Source organism: Rattus norvegicus, chromosome 16, assembly GCF_021556685.1.
Source record: "Rattus norvegicus strain SHRSP/BbbUtx chromosome 16, alternate assembly SHRSP_T2T, whole genome shotgun sequence".
Classification (NCBI taxonomy): domain Eukaryota; kingdom Metazoa; phylum Chordata; class Mammalia; order Rodentia; family Muridae; genus Rattus; species Rattus norvegicus.
The window spans coordinates 63,391,413-63,407,039 of record NC_141549.1 but is presented as its reverse complement, the minus strand read 5'-3'; the positions used below and the strand labels follow the sequence as shown (position 1 = coordinate 63,407,039).

The 15,627-nt window shown below is 39.4% G+C and overlaps 2 protein-coding genes across 2 annotated transcripts in view; both read right to left on the bottom strand.

Annotated features, from left to right (window-relative positions):
• The window catches only part of Erich1 (glutamate-rich 1), a gene marked incomplete at its 5' end in the record, with an annotated part of 52,793,804 nt that overhangs the window by 20,257,324 nt on the left and 32,520,853 nt on the right, over positions 1-15,627 (bottom strand).
• The window catches only part of Dlc1 (DLC1 Rho GTPase activating protein), a 379,420-nt gene that overhangs the window by 351,494 nt on the left and 12,299 nt on the right, over positions 1-15,627 (bottom strand). For both annotated transcript variants that reach the window (XM_087589032.1, NM_001370997.1), the window contains 1 exon segment: positions 12,298-13,496. In XM_087589032.1, the coding sequence (XP_087445158.1) occupies positions 12,298-13,371 (1,074 nt within the window). In that variant the 5' untranslated portion in view covers positions 13,372-13,496.

The window sequence follows — 15,627 nt, the reverse complement described above, 5'->3', positions numbered from 1 at the left end:
AGCGAAGGGTGTTGTTCTTTCTAGGCTCACAAGCCAGAAGACAAGCAGATCCTCTTGGCACCATTGTGTCTGGTGCCCAGGTAACAGTGGCAGGGTTCTGCTACATGGGTTACGTAACTTCTTTTTCAACTCCTGTGGATATTGGCACTTTTTTCCCAGGGAGGCAGCCAAAAGATCTGGTGGCTTTCTTTGGTATTAGAAGATTAATAAATTAGTCTTGGTTTATAGTAACAGAAATCCACGAGGAGGAAACACAATCAGCATCCCTATTACCATCACGTGTAGTGTGCTGTTGGCTCTGAAGCAACCATTCATCCCCTGAAATAACACCATACAAGTGTTTTAATTCTCGGTCCAATAAAAGCTGATGTCGAATAAATGGGAACTTATTAATGACCACATTAATAAAGAGCACAAGCTGGCAGTTTGGTCCACTCGTTAGATCAGAGGCCTATAACAAATTATAGCTAGGTTTTTTTTTGATTCTACTCATAAGTAGAAACTGTCAGATCTAATTGCTTCCTTTCAGAATACATAGTTACATGTATGCATGCATAGACATATATAACATTTTCCCCAATAATATCTGGCAGCAAAGTTCTCACTTTATGCATAGTTATTATGTAGTTATTATACTATATTATATTTATAATAATTACATCATATAATTATTATAAAGAAACTTGCTGGGGTCTGAAACATTCTAAATATGTTTTCCTTCCTCTTTCTGTTTCTTTCCCTGCCATCCTCATCACACATACCCTTCTCTCTCTTCGTACAATGTCTCCTCTATCCACTTCCTCTTCTTTCTTGCTACGCTTTCTACCATTCAGTGACAGCCTTGTATGTTAGCAAGCAGAAGACCTGCTTGACTTTTACTCAGGGATTTAGGAAACATGAGGGCCTCTAGTGTGTGGCTGCTGCTGGTGTTCCCAGTTTATACATCCTTCCCGTACCATCCCTAGCTTCCTCAAAGTGACATTAGCCAGAAACACCATGGAATTCCTAGCCTAGTGGCCTTACGACCTGCATAACTGTGTGCTTCTCTTTCAGCGTATGTCTTAATTAGCTATAAATATAGCCATGAACTTTTATTGTAATATACACGCACACATACATAGATGCATACGTATATAAGCTTCAAAGTAGAATAAGCTTCATGTACATAAATATGCACATATATATACACGAAGTTGGTATATGTATGCTATAATTATATATATGTATATACATATATATGCTAAAGTAAATGGATTTTGCATTTCCACCTTATTCATTCTTCTGCAGAGGCAAGTAGCCATATTCTAAATAATATTAACATTTCACACATTGTCATGTGATTAGTAAGCTTTGGTCACTACGTTTTAACTTGAGATGAACTGTATCTTTCTTTCCCTGCTTCCCTCAGGCCCTGTGTAGAAGGGAGACTGTGGTATAAAGTGTAGGCTATTTGGTCGATGATTTGCTGCATCTGACTTAACGCTAGTCCACTGTTGGTTCATGTAATTATTTAGGGCTTTGGAACAAGATCTCTCTGTGTAGTCTCCTGAGGTTGGCTTAAAAAGTTGATCTATGATTTTCCTGCCTCGGTCTCCCAAGGACCCCCAGAGAAAATATGTGACATAGAGTCTGGCTGTTTCATTTATTTTCTTCAGGCCTTTTTTTATTATGTGAGCACTTCAACACTAATATAATTTTTCTGAAAAAATCATTCTAGCCATAAGAAATTCACCTGACCTCACATTTCTGGGCAGGTTCTAAGGTCTGGGTAGATGCTGCAAACATAAGGGTGAGTATCTACCCCAAATGAGCCCACTCCGTGGTAAGCAATGGTGAATTAGAAGAAAATTCAGTGAATTTGCCCATCATATGTTATATGCAAAACTATAAGAAGGATATACGTATTATGTTAAGAAAGAATCGCTATATGGTTGTGGAGACAATGGAACATCTAACTCCAGCAAATTATTAGAAATTAGGAGCTGTTTCGTCATTGAAAAAGATTCCAGGTCTGAAAACATATGCATGAGGAACACACAGATCAAACAAATTTACTGTGTATTTAGGAAAATACACATACACACACACATATACACACACATATACACACATACACACATACACACATACACACACATACACACAAACACACACATACACATACACATATACACACACATATACACACATACACATACGTACACACATACACACGACACACACGGCACACATGACACATATATTTATGTGACAACAATCAATAGAAAAAGAGGCCATGAGTTTCAAAGGTAGCACGGGGAGAGGGTATATTGAAAAATGTGAAGGAAAGGGGAAAAGGAGCAAACAATATAATTATATCATAATATACAAATATTTTAAAAGACTCCAAGGGATTTGAGTACGTTGAGTGTGAGTTTACCAGAGTCTTATGCTTAGCCTGAGAGAGATGCAGCCTATGAGGGCTGGCTGTGGGCATCAGAGGACCTGGTATAGAATGACATGTTATTTCTCTCTCTCTGCTCTGTCATTAGTGGAATCAGCTTCATGCTCTTGTCTCCTTGGTAAACTTCTGCTGGCGATCACCATGCCTTTGTGTTGACATGGAATCCTATCTCAGCCTTCTGAAAATTAATGTCTAATTTTGTTTGTGAATGAAGAGCTTTTATGAAATGGACCAGTGTTTCTTTTACTGTCCCACTTTGGCTTACCCTGTTTTATTTTCCCTCTCAACCCCCTCTCCCTTATCTGTTTTCATCTACTCTCTTTTCCTTTTGGTTCTTTCACTCTCCTGTGTTCAACGACAGCCTTGTATGTTAGCAAACCAAAGCCGTAATTGAACTTTCCCTAGGGATTTAAGGGACCATATGTTATATAGCATTAGGAACTCTGTGCTATGGCTGTAGATGATGTAACTTTGTTCATACATCTACACTAAATATTGATTCTTCATGGAGCTCACCTGGCTGTATTTGGCATCATTGTCATGTACTTCTTTTCACAAGTGTAGTTGCTCTTACCATCAAATGTACGATGAGTCAAAACATTTGAACCCCAACTATCTGCAAATATATTTGACTTTCTAGTCGCTTATTTGCACAAAGTCACTTGATGGTCTAACAGCCCCACAATACACAAAACCAGCTGGACTCAATGGGTGAAGGATTCTCACAGGAATATTTCATTCATCTGAATGCAATGTCTTTTCATTATCAATTGTAATCCTTGACTTAGAGTACATGGAGGGTTTTAAGTCACAAAAACTAATGGAATGCAACCTGATCAACAGAACTGTCCTTCAAGCCAGCATGATGTTAGTGTAAAATCATACTGTTACTATGATTTTTGTCTCCTGGATACCCTTCCTTGTCCTTTGTCCATTGAAATAAAATTCATTCATACATATCAATCCTTGCCCTGGTCTTCCTATCATTCATCTCGTCACCTTGGCTTGCACTATGGTTTAACCATCTTTGTGGTTATAATTGTTTCCTCAATTTTTCCATTTCTTTCAATTTGTGCGGCTACCCTCATATCTTAGTCCGTCCCATAACTTGCATAATTCACTGTTCTCTTTCCATCACTTGTCGGTCCCTGTGACATTTACATTACTGAAAATATCTCATAGGGGCATGCAGGAGACAGGGGAAAGCAAGAATGAGTTTTGAGAAATGGATATGCTTTGGCTAACTTTATTACAAAGAGAATAATAACATAATGTTTCATTTTTACAAATTTAAACTAATTTGCATATCAAATTTTAACTAAATGTTTACAACATGGTATATGTAGTGTGTTTTGCTCTTGGATAGATTTTTCTATAAGAAATACTGTGGCATTTGATCAATACCACTTTAATATATGGCATGGTTTTTTGACATGGAAATGTGGGATGTAGTACAAAGTACCACACATCTATGTAGAATGCAGTGGAACATGTATTTAAGCTGTTATTCTGTTTACAATGCACTGCGATGTACTGTACTCTATTAATTGTTAGGTGATAGTCCTTGATATGTCTGTGGTTATCTCTCAATATTCCTATTCTTTCTTGATAATAGAAAGTTTTAGGTACACATATTTTCCATAGCACAGATTCTAATTCTCAGCCCCCTGATAGCATCGTAACTAAATTGTAGCCTACAAAGTCCAAGACAATATGAGTTTGTTTTGTAGATTCTTCTGTATATAGAAGTATAGTGATCCTTTGTTATTTCCCTGTCCATATGATTTGAATAGGATGTAGATTCAAGAGAAGGAAGAAGATTGATAAAAGAAGCCTGGAGAATACAGAGCCAATACATTTGTCCAGACCTGCTGATACCCAGCTATCATGGACAAGTGAAAGGGATTGTCTAAGCTTTCTTTGTGTTGACTTTCAGTGACCCTGGTGAAGCCCAATCTCTCAGTGTTAGAGGTTGAAAAATTAGATCCCATAATTAGTTTGTATTTTTGTTCTTCATCTTTTATGTCTGTATATGTATGTGAATATGTCTGTGTTCACTTAGGTTCATATGTCTGTACATATATGCACACATATGTGTGAGAAAGTGTATGTAAGTTTGAGATCATTTGCAGGCATTCTCAGAGGTCATTTTTGAGCTACTATCCACTTTCTTATTTAAATTAATTTTACATTTTTGTATATATGAATGTGTGTGTGTGTGTGTGTGTGTGTGTGTGTGTGTGTGTGTGTGTCTATCACATAGGTGTACCAGGGCCCACGTAGCACAGTCAGAGGACAACTTGTAGGAGTTGATTTTCTCTTTCTGCCACATAGGACAGGAGCATACACCTCAGCTTGTTGGACTTTTCCTACCTAGCCATTTTGCCAGTTTCTACCTTACTGTTTTTAGAGAAGATGTTTTACAGGCTTGGAGTTCAGTGAGTATGCTAGGCTGACTAGCTCTGAGTCCCTATGAGCTGCCAGTTTGCCTACCCCAGCACTGAGAGAATACACCCAGGTTTCTAGGGATGGAACCCAGGTCCACATGCTTCTGCAATAACCACTTTATCGACTGACCTACCTCCCCAGCTCGACTCTTTTTAAGACCTGGTATCTCTGTAGCCCAGGCTGTCTCAGAACTCATAATGTAGCCCAAAGCAGTCTTTCTGCTTCAGTCTACAAAGTGTTGAGATTAAAGGCATAAGTCATCATACACACCAAGAATCCCAAAGCCAAGACTTATTTGTTTCTGCATTGAGGGAGTTTCTTGGAAGTGGGTACTGGTGTCATTGTAAAGTTGTTATTTTTGCAATACTTTCTGGAGTTTATCCTGTCGTGTAGTATATGTAGTTTATGTCTCATCTAAGTGTGCTAATTAAAAACACATTCATACATTTCTTTAACTATAATAGTATTCAAAAGCTTGGCAGATATTTAAATGTTCTTTACAGGAGATGGAAGTTGGGACTCTTTAATTAGTAAACCACCATCAATGACAAATCACACTAGTTTTTCCAAAACCTCCAACCTCAAGCCTTTCCCTCCTCTTTTCCATCTTCACATATCTTCTGGTTTAAGAGACCACTTCTTAGGCTGTCTCCCGCCTCCAGATGTCTGTGGAATGTGTCTCTGAGAACTGCCTTGAAGGAGCTGCCTCAGCCCAGGGATTCACAGAGACCATAAGGGCACTCGTCCTATGCCACACGGCCATGTTGCCCACTCACTAATGTCAGCTTACAATTCCCTTGCTTTTGCTTTGATTTTCGTGGTTTTAGTTTCAATTCCATGAACTATTTTAACCTATCTAGGCTCAAAACCATATTATTAGCTCAAAAGCTCATTGGTTGGGTATGCTACACACACAGTCTTCTGTAAGGGAGACTCCTTAGAAATACATATTTGTGTCTCTCCTGGATTGTCACAACTATTATGGGACAAAGAAAGTCATGTAAAATAAGTGACTTCCAAACTTTATGGGTCTCCAAGAGAGACTATCTAGATACAGAGCACACTGTTTAAAGGAGTACCAGGCAACATGTTCAGGAGATCACCCATTTGTTTGTTTTGCTTTATTCCTTGAGACAGGATCTTATTACAATAAGATACCTCCATAGTTATAGTATAATTGAAGCTACCTTCATATTTCTGCATCCTGCATGAGCCTCCCGAGTGGGGAGGGGCTTTCAGGCCTGTACTGTCATCCCCTGCAGATGAAAGAATCTTGTCCTGTCTGTTTTACTGTTTTATTTTGTTCATTTTATTTCAGTCTTAGGACATTGATTATATCCCAATGAAAGAAAAAAAATCTATGCTTGAAAATTGCATGAAGAACTCGGTATTCTTATTTTGGCATTTAGTTAAAGAGTTGATTAAAGTCCTCGACCTTCAGATTGTCTCACAGCCTACTTCCCGTTTCCAACGTCTCTTCTCATTTTAGTCCATGACTAAGAAATAGTTTTAAGTAGACAGATGGCTTAGCAAACTCTGGTATCTGGCACCTAACATTGTGTAGACATGAAAACATGGCTCCCGTGTGTCTCTGAAGACACCGTTCTCAGCAAACCCACTGGCACAGATTTCGAATCTCAGTTATCAAGAAGGCTCAGCAGAAAGATTGCAAGTTGGAGGCTGCCTGAAAGCAACAGTGATTTCCAGGTCAGCCCAAGACACTCAGAGAGACTTGTCTCAAAACAAAAAGGTAACAAAGAAAAACAGGAAAAAGGTTGGGAGTATAGCCCAGGTATAGGGTGCTTGCCTGACATAACCTCCCTGCCGACTTCTCTCTTTTAAACTAGCATCACTTAGCACTGAGATTTACAACTCAAGTTTCAATTAAAATTCTTATTGCCATTTTGAGAACCTATAAACACATGCTTTCATTTTCACAAGAGAATAATTACAGTGTACATGCATAACCTATTTCAAATATTTATATTTATAATACTATTTCATTTTTGCACGTTATCGTGTTCCTTGCACTTTAAATTCATCACTTATGAGAAATATAGAGACTACAAAGTGAAATTTTTCTCTTTTTTATCTCTTGAATTCCATTCTAATATCTGATGCCACCTTCTACCTGGCTAGAAGACAGTCAGCAAATTCTATTCAGTTACAGAGTTTATCTTCTGTTTATAGTGTGGAGTTTGCATAATAATGGCACCCATAGACTCATGAATTTGAATGCTCAGTTACCAAGGAGTGACAGTATTTGAAAGGATTGGGGAGATTAGGAGATGAGGCCTCCTTGGAGGGAGAATGTCACTGAGGTTGGGCTATGACATATCAAAAACCTAAGCCAAACCCATTCTCTCTCTCTCTCTCTCTCTCTCTCTCTCTCTCTCTCTCTCTCTCTCTGCCTCAGTGATTTCTAGGTCAGCCCATGACAGCTCAGAAAGACTTGTCTCAAAATAAAAAGTTAAAAAAGAAAAAAAGGAAAAAGGTTGGGAGTATAACCCACTATAATGTTAGTCTAATATCAGGATGTAACTCTCAGCTACTGCTGCAAGGCATGCTTTTATGCCACCATGCTCCCCCACCATGATGATAATTTACTGAACCACTGAAATTGTAAGCAAGCTGCTATTAAATGCTTTCTTTCATAAGCGTTAATTTGGTCATATAACTCTTTACAGCAATAGAATGGTGACTAAGACAGAATTGGTATGGTGGACTGGGGTATTGCTGGGACAGTCCTGATCCTGTCCCTTGTTGGTGGGATGTGGACTTTGAGACTTTGGACTAGAAAAATCAGTTGGCATTTTGAGTGGGGCTTAATGGGCCACTCCAAAAGGAGCAAGGAGAGGGGTAGAGAGGGCACTGTGGACAGTGGGATCCCAACAGAACAAGTTTCAGAGCCTAGGTCATTCTTCTTGTGATATTTTGGCAAGGAGTGTGGATGCTTTTTGTTCTTGTCCTAAAAATCTGCCTGAGGCTAAATTGAAGTGTTTTAGATTAATGAGGTTGACAGAGTAGATTTCAAGGCAGTCTAGTATTGACCGTGTCTGTGGTTGTTAGTAATCACTCACATGCAGATCTATACTAAAAAGGAGCAAGCTGGACAAAGAGAAATATGAAATGTTCAGTTTGAGGAGAAAAGGAAGCAAAAAGTTCACTGGAATAAAAGGAATGGTAATCTTGGGGCAAGACCTCCTCTGTTAAGCTCCCAATTTGTGAAGAAGAATTAAAGAAAAGCTTAAGCACTGAAGGAAACCATTGACAACAGAAAGTTGATACAAATATAATTGGCTAGAGGGCCAAATTCTGGTTCCATCGAACAGCAGAATTTAGCAAATTCGATATGTGGTTCTGGCCTCAAAGTCAACAGTACAAGAAATAGGTTGTGGAATTTTTCTCCAAGGCTAAGAAAAACCACTGAGACTAGGAGTATGTCAGAGGTATCTCCTCACAGAGGCCCAGAGAGGCTGTTGCACAAAGCTATGAAGTTGAAGCTTGAGTTTATGGGAGACTCCAGGATGCTGGAGATGCCAGAGCCTTGGAATACCTGTCAAAGAGAATGCAGACCCAGGTACGAAACGAGCCTGGGGAGGAAAGTGTGTTGCCGCCAACAAGATGAAAGTCGTTGGCTATCTGAAGAGTGCTTTGACATCGCACACAGAGATGTAGAGTTCGGAGTTTATCTTGCTGGTTTGTTTGTTTGTTTGTTTTGGTTTCGCTTCAGTCCAGTATCTTCTCATGATGCCCCCTTTCTTCCTTTCTGGAATGGTAATGTATATTCTGTGCCATTGTTGGTTGGAAACGTATGATATCCTTTTTCATTTTTATTTGGCAGGGGCTGCAGTTAAGAGATTGCCATGAATCTCAGAGGAGACTTTGAACTTTGGAATTTTAAGGTATTGAGACTGTTAAAGACTATGGGAACTTTTGAAGTTGAACTAAACATTTTTTGCAGTGTGATATGTTATAAGCATATAACAGGGAGCCAGGGAGTGGTGGTTTGAATAAGAATGGCCCTCCTAGGCTCACAGATTTCAATGTTTAGTCAGTCAGCAGGGAATGGCATTATTTGGAAGGATTAGAAGAATTAGGAGGTGTGTCCTTGTTGGGGGAAATTCGTCACTGGGGATGGACTTTAAGGTTTTAAAAGCCTATGCCCCAGGTTCTCTCTCTCTGCCTATGGATCTGGATTAACTCTCAGCCACTGCTCTAGTGTCTGCTGGTCTGACGGCCTGTTTCTTCCATGATGCTGGTGGACTAAATCTCTGAAACTATAAGCAAGCTCAAAATGAAATGCTTTCTTTCATAAGAATTGCCTTAGTTGTGATGTTTCTTCACAGAACTAGAACAATGACTAAAATAAAAACATAATTTCTAAATAATACCAACATTTTTCACTCAAACCAGAATATGCTAACTTACTAATTTGCCCCCATTTTCTTCCAGATGAACAATAATATTGATATCTTTTAAGATAAGTACCGTGATTTTCACTTTATTGTGTGTACATGTGTATATGGGCATGTGTATGCATGCATGTGGGTATATGTATGCACATGTGTGTATGTGTGTACATATATGTGCATGTATATGTCTGTGTGTGTATATGTGCATATATGTGTATATGTGTGTATGTATGTGTGTGCATGTATGTGTGTGTGTATGTGTGTATACACTTGTATCTATGTATTCTTGGTATGCATATGAATGTCAGGGCATACATATGTGTTGAGATGAGGCCAGAGGTTTATACTGAGTGCTTTCCTCTGTCACTCTCCATCTTTTATTTTGTCTTTTAACTTCAACTTTATTTTGTGTATGAGTGCTTTGCCTGCATGTATGTATGTGTACCAAGTACATGTTTGGTGTCCAAGGAGTTTGAAAAAGCATTGGTTCCACTGGAACTAGAGTTAAGGATGGTTATAAGACACCATGTGGGATGCTGGGAATTGAACCCAGGCTCCCTGAACAAAAGCATTCATTCAGTGCTCTTAACCATTGAGCAATCTCTCCAGCCACAACTCCCCATCTTAGTTTTTGAGACAGGTTATCTCATTGTCCCTGGAACTTACCCTTTCGCTAGACCAGCTGGCCAGCAAGCTCCCACTGTCTCTGGACCTAGAATGCTGGGGTTACAGGGATGCCTTGCCACACTCAGATTTTTATGTGTGTTCTGTGAAATCAAATTTGATTCTTCCTGCCTGTATAGCAAGTACTTTGCTGACTGAGTTATCCTGAAAGCCCCTACATCGAAGTCCTTAATGACTGCTTAGCTTCCTATACAATTTGTAATAGTTAAATATATGTTGATCAAAATTAGGCTGTTTCTTTTAGTTTTCAGTTACACAAAACAATGAATATTTCTGTATATGTTGTTGTATGCATATGACTGATTATTTTGCTACAATTTGAGCTAATTTTCAATTTATAGTTATTTAACATTCATTAGTAACTGATAAAACAAAAGTTATTACCCATTTTAATACTAATTATTTATACTGTAACCACCTTCTCAATAGGCATGCCAAAGGTTGTAATGTCAAAGCAAGTATTTCAACCAATAATCTGGCAACACTTTGGGGTGTTGAAACACTTAAAATAGAAAATTTAAATTAGAATTTGCAAATGAGATATAGCTATGGCTTCCCAAGTGCAGCCGTTAGCAGTACGTTGGAGAGCAGATTCCTTCCTGCATTCTTCATATTGATATCAACGTCCAACCATGAGCATATGTTGCAGGAATGTTTAATGTGTCTGTAGGCAGTTGGGCCAGATTTGTCTTATTTTAGGGAGCTATGTCATAAATCAGTTAATATTTCCTTGTGTCCTTATTGCATTCTTTTCAACAGATTGGATAGGATGTATGGAAATTTCTGGAAATGTGACCCAAGCATTCCAATCATAATAACTTCATGGGGCACTGACATTTGAATACAACATACAGAAGGAAGAAAGTTTTTGCCAGAAGCATAGAATATTCTGTTGGGATTTAGTCTGAGCATGTTGACTTTTGCCGTACACTCTTTGAGTTCATTTTGCGTCGCTGAAATGACTACATTCGGTTTAATGATCTAGTTTGTTAAAATAACCACAGTGTTTGGAAATAAGAAGTAATTGGAAAGGTTCCCCCCCCTCGAGCAGTGCATGAATGGCCACCGTGAAATAGAAGTAAGAATAGCTATCTTCTGTTTCACAAAGTTCTCTTCAGAGTTTCTTCCATGGCCACAGAAGAGTGACCAGAGAAGAAACTAGCCAGCCCTTAGAGTAACATCCGTTCATGTAGTACTGTGTCGTCAGAAAATAAATGGAAAGGAAGCCTGAAATCATGAATAAGAGCTCAGTGCTAACCCACAGTCATGTAGGGCCACCCTGTACTTTCTTTCTCTTCCTCAGGGGAATCTGTAGAATAATTCAAAGGGCTTGGTATAAAATAATTATATTATGTACGCCGCCCCTTTCAAGGCAAAGACATAATGGTGCCTCTGCTCATCGTAGATGTACGAGTGTGACATTTAAAGTAATATTAGCACATGCAAAGCGTTGTCTTTCCATATTGAGAGTGTTATTTTGAATTAAGATTTATATTATTCTCAATTACATGTACATGTGTTTATCTGCATGCGGGGCTCGTACACACAAGTGCAGGGGCCCACAGAGGCAGGGGGCATTCGTGGGGTCTCCTAGAGGAAGAATTATAGGCAGCTGTGAACCATTCCACATGGGTGCCGAGAACTGAACTCTGGTCCTTTGGAAGAGAAGTACATGCCCCTAACCTCTGAGCCATCCCGCTAGTCTTAAGTTGATTTTGTTTTTGTTTTAAATATGTGGCTGCCAATGACTAAACATGCTCTTTGAAAGGAACGGAAAACAAGCCCATGCAAGTGAGACAGATTAAATACACTGCTGTTTTTCTTATAAAAATTACATGTCCCTTTTCAGAAGGCCATGAACTACAGGGTGATGCTGTTGGTGAGTATTAAATTCCAAGGAAAGTGAGCCATGTTGAGTGCTATCGTAACACACTTTTTTTTTTTGTTTTTTTTTTTTTTGTTTTTGTTTTTATTTTTTTCCGGAGCTGGGGACCGAACCCAGGGCCTTGCGCTTCCTAGGTAAGCGCTCTACCACTGAGCTAAATCCCCAGCCCCTGTAACACACTTTTAAAGAGCCACAAACTATCTCAATGTTGGTAGTGAAACTGTAAGATTATTGTATGTCAACTCTCACTTAGTTTCAGGGTTTTATCAAGAGAACGGCCTTTAAATTGTACTTGCTACATGACAGGGTAAAGACAACAAAACATCTGTGCATCCTTTTCAGCCCAAGCACATTCATGAGTTATGAAAAGAAAGATATTTACAACATTTCAAGGAACCAGATGATCTGCGTGTGAGGCTTACCTTTCTCTTGCGCAGTCTGACTTGATTGTCTCCGGTCTCCTGGGTGGTCACTGGGCCCCTTACGTGTAAACACTGCATGACACCTTCCTGACTGACCCTGAGAGGGCTTTTGTTTTGATATTCTGAGAACCCACTCCTCTCCAGGTCATTTTCTGCTGACATTCCACCAGGGCAGGAAGGAGGCCGCAGAAGGCAGCTTCCGCAATCTGCTTTTAATAATGGCAGCCCTCTGTCTGTATAAGGAGCCACTAAGAAGTCTTCTTCTACTACATGGTGCAGATTCTTTTCCTGGTCATCGTTAGGGAAGTCAGGTTTCCTGTGTTGTTGAGCGATTACTGCAGAATCAAGCAGTTGTGTCTCAGGTGTGACATCTTTCACGAGTACCAAAGAATCAAGCAGTTGTGTCTTAGGAGTGATGTCATCTTTCGCATTCAAAGACTGGAATGTATTTACTTTGGCCACCTCATTTGTTTCACTTGCACTTGTACTCTTACAATGCTCCAGGCTTTTACTTATAGTGTCGCCATCTTTCCTTTCTTCACCTCCTTCTGCTGCAGATATCTCAGCTTCACCAGCCATCGTCCAGGTGTTGTGAGAATCTTGGCTACTTTGCATGGTGGACAGTGTCTTCCTGAAGGAGCCTGCTCCTTTGACACTCTCGTGGCTGTCCCTTTCATGTCTTTGTGGAGGTAAAATCTGTGAGTCATTGATAAGGTGCAGATCGGAGTCAGTATCTTCATCAGAAATGTGCACTAGTGTTTCTGTGCTGGCCTTGAGCGATAGAAACCGCTCTTCTCCTTCCTGGCTGTCACTTTCATCCACTTCCGGTGAAATGTGACCCATTGGCCTCCCAGGAGAGTCTCTTGTCTCTGACCCACGACAGCAGTCTGGTAGAGAGGCATGCTTCTCTTTATGGTCCACATTTAAGGTTTCATCTTTCTCCATCCTTACCTCCAGGCTGTCGGATGCCAGTCTGTGGTGACATGCTATGTCATACTCATCAGAATTAAAAGGCTGTTCGCTCTGCTGGGTCACATGCTCTTCCCAGCTCCTCTTTCTGAGAGCTACAGACATGTCATCATAGTTTAACGGCAGACAAGGAGATGCATTCCATAGGACACTCAAAGGGATGGACGTCGGGGAGAGAAGATTCTGAATTCATGGGTCAAGGAAGAGAGTGCAATCTGCCATGTTGTCATCTGTGGAAAAATTGAAAATATGCTGTTATAGATACATTTCCAACATAACTGTATTTCATGGCAAAGAATCTAATCTGTGCTGTGAAGCTGAGGTAAGAAATTTGCTGAATAGCCTAAACGGTTTTATTTCTTAGAGGCAGTCTAATAGTAGAGAAAAATTTGCATTTAGTATTTTTAGTAAAAGTTTATCAGTACTTACAAAACCAATTGGACTGGTTTATTAATGAAGAAAGAAATAAGTACCCAAAATATTTTAAGCTCCGTTAAGAAAATATTTGGATTGCGGTGCTTAATAAAATTCACTGGAAAAACGAACTTGTTGCTCTGGCTCTGTGTGCTTTCCTGATTTACTTTTGTGAACAAAAGCCATTAAGGAAATTGATTTGCTGCTTGGTTTGTATTGAAACAAAGGCCATCAGGGAACCAGTCTTGCAAAACTTGAGCAATGGAGAAGAATGTGAAATGCATTAGTGTGTAAAACAACTCATACCAGACCCAGTGACCAGGATGTCCCTACCCCAAGGAGTGACAAGGAAACAGAGCAATACAGTGTAGTTCATATTAACTCACAATTTATGGATAAGAAAGCATGGTGTATTCCATTATAAGGCATTAGAACAGATACTCTATCCATACATGTATTTTCTGCTATCACTAATATCATCGCAGTATCATCAATTCCTAAAATAGTGTGTAAATGTTCAAAACAATAGATCTAGAATGTGAGCGAATGTTTAAATTAGGTAAAGCATCTACGACCTAGGCTCAAGTAACCAAGGGAGTTCATTGTCTCCATAGAATTGTGATATTTTAATTGTCATCATCTTTCCTCTTGTCTTTCCTGTATATGAACTCGAACACCATGAAGGAATTCAAGTGTACCAAAAAGGAGATGTGAGCATCCTCAGAAATTAGGACCTGTTTTCAAATGTTCAAGTCTCATTTTCTTTCTTTGTAAGGATGTTAGTAGATTCGCGCTAGGATTTGGACCATATGAATTTAAGCAAGTAACAAAATCACAGGTAAGATAAGTAAGGTCAGAATATAAGGACTCTCCAGGTCTCTATCCTTCTACCTTGAATTATTTAAACCAGTTAAAGCAAACAAGTTCTATCCATGTTAAAGTCAGCCTTCGAAAATTGACTAACCCAAACATCAGTCTACAGCAAAAACGAATTACTAGACTGTGAATGAAAACTCCCATTGAAAGAGCAGACATTTTTCAGTTTCTGCTCTGCACGGGAACTGCCAGCATATAATGTTGCTCTTAGCCATAAACCAGATTAACTGCTGGGCTGGCTTCAATCCCATCTTTTGAAAAGGACTCTGACTCCCCACCAAAAATGTCAAGTTATTCCTGCTAAGCACATGCTCGAAAGGTAAATAGTCCCACCCTATAAAGACGAGTGGAATGGAGCTTCTCTAGCGTTTTGGTACCCAGGTCAGACCAAATATCCTTCTTTCTGGATACATTCTGGTTCTTTCAGCGTTCTGTGGCCATCTTTGAAATTGGCCATCACATTTTCCATGTTGGCATTCACCTTGCACTGAGAAGAAAAATATAAAGCTTCTGAATTCCATGCATAAGTCATTATAGTGTGGGAGGCTCTGGAAAGTGGGAAAAATGCTGAGATGCAAGCCAGAGCATTTCTGCTTTCATGGGCAAATTGGGGTTGTAATAGGGTGGTTCTGCCTTAGATGCTTTCTTTTCTTTATTTTTATCCAGTGTAGAAGGAGCAGGCCAACTTAAGAAATGCCAAGTGGTATTACTGTGTCATTCCTAAGCCCCATTTATGTTTAGGTTGAGCCTGAACTCTGGCTTTACTTCTTTCTCTAAGGAGAAAACCAGTTCTCTGAGCTCCTCAGAAACTTTGAGCTAAATCTGAAAAATCAATACACGGGTGTCTTTTTCTCCTAAGAGCTTCATGGTTTTAACTTATTTTACTCAACCAGGGCAAGTAGGTAAGCATTCTTCTCATGTTGAAGGATGGTGGTCCAACACATTCCAAGATGATTTAACAGCACAGAGAAATTACAAATTAGTTAGGCTCAACTGCCCTCATTTCGGAGTCAGGCTTTTTGGGGCATTTAAAAATCATTTTTATACCCATATTCTGTCCATTTTTAGGAA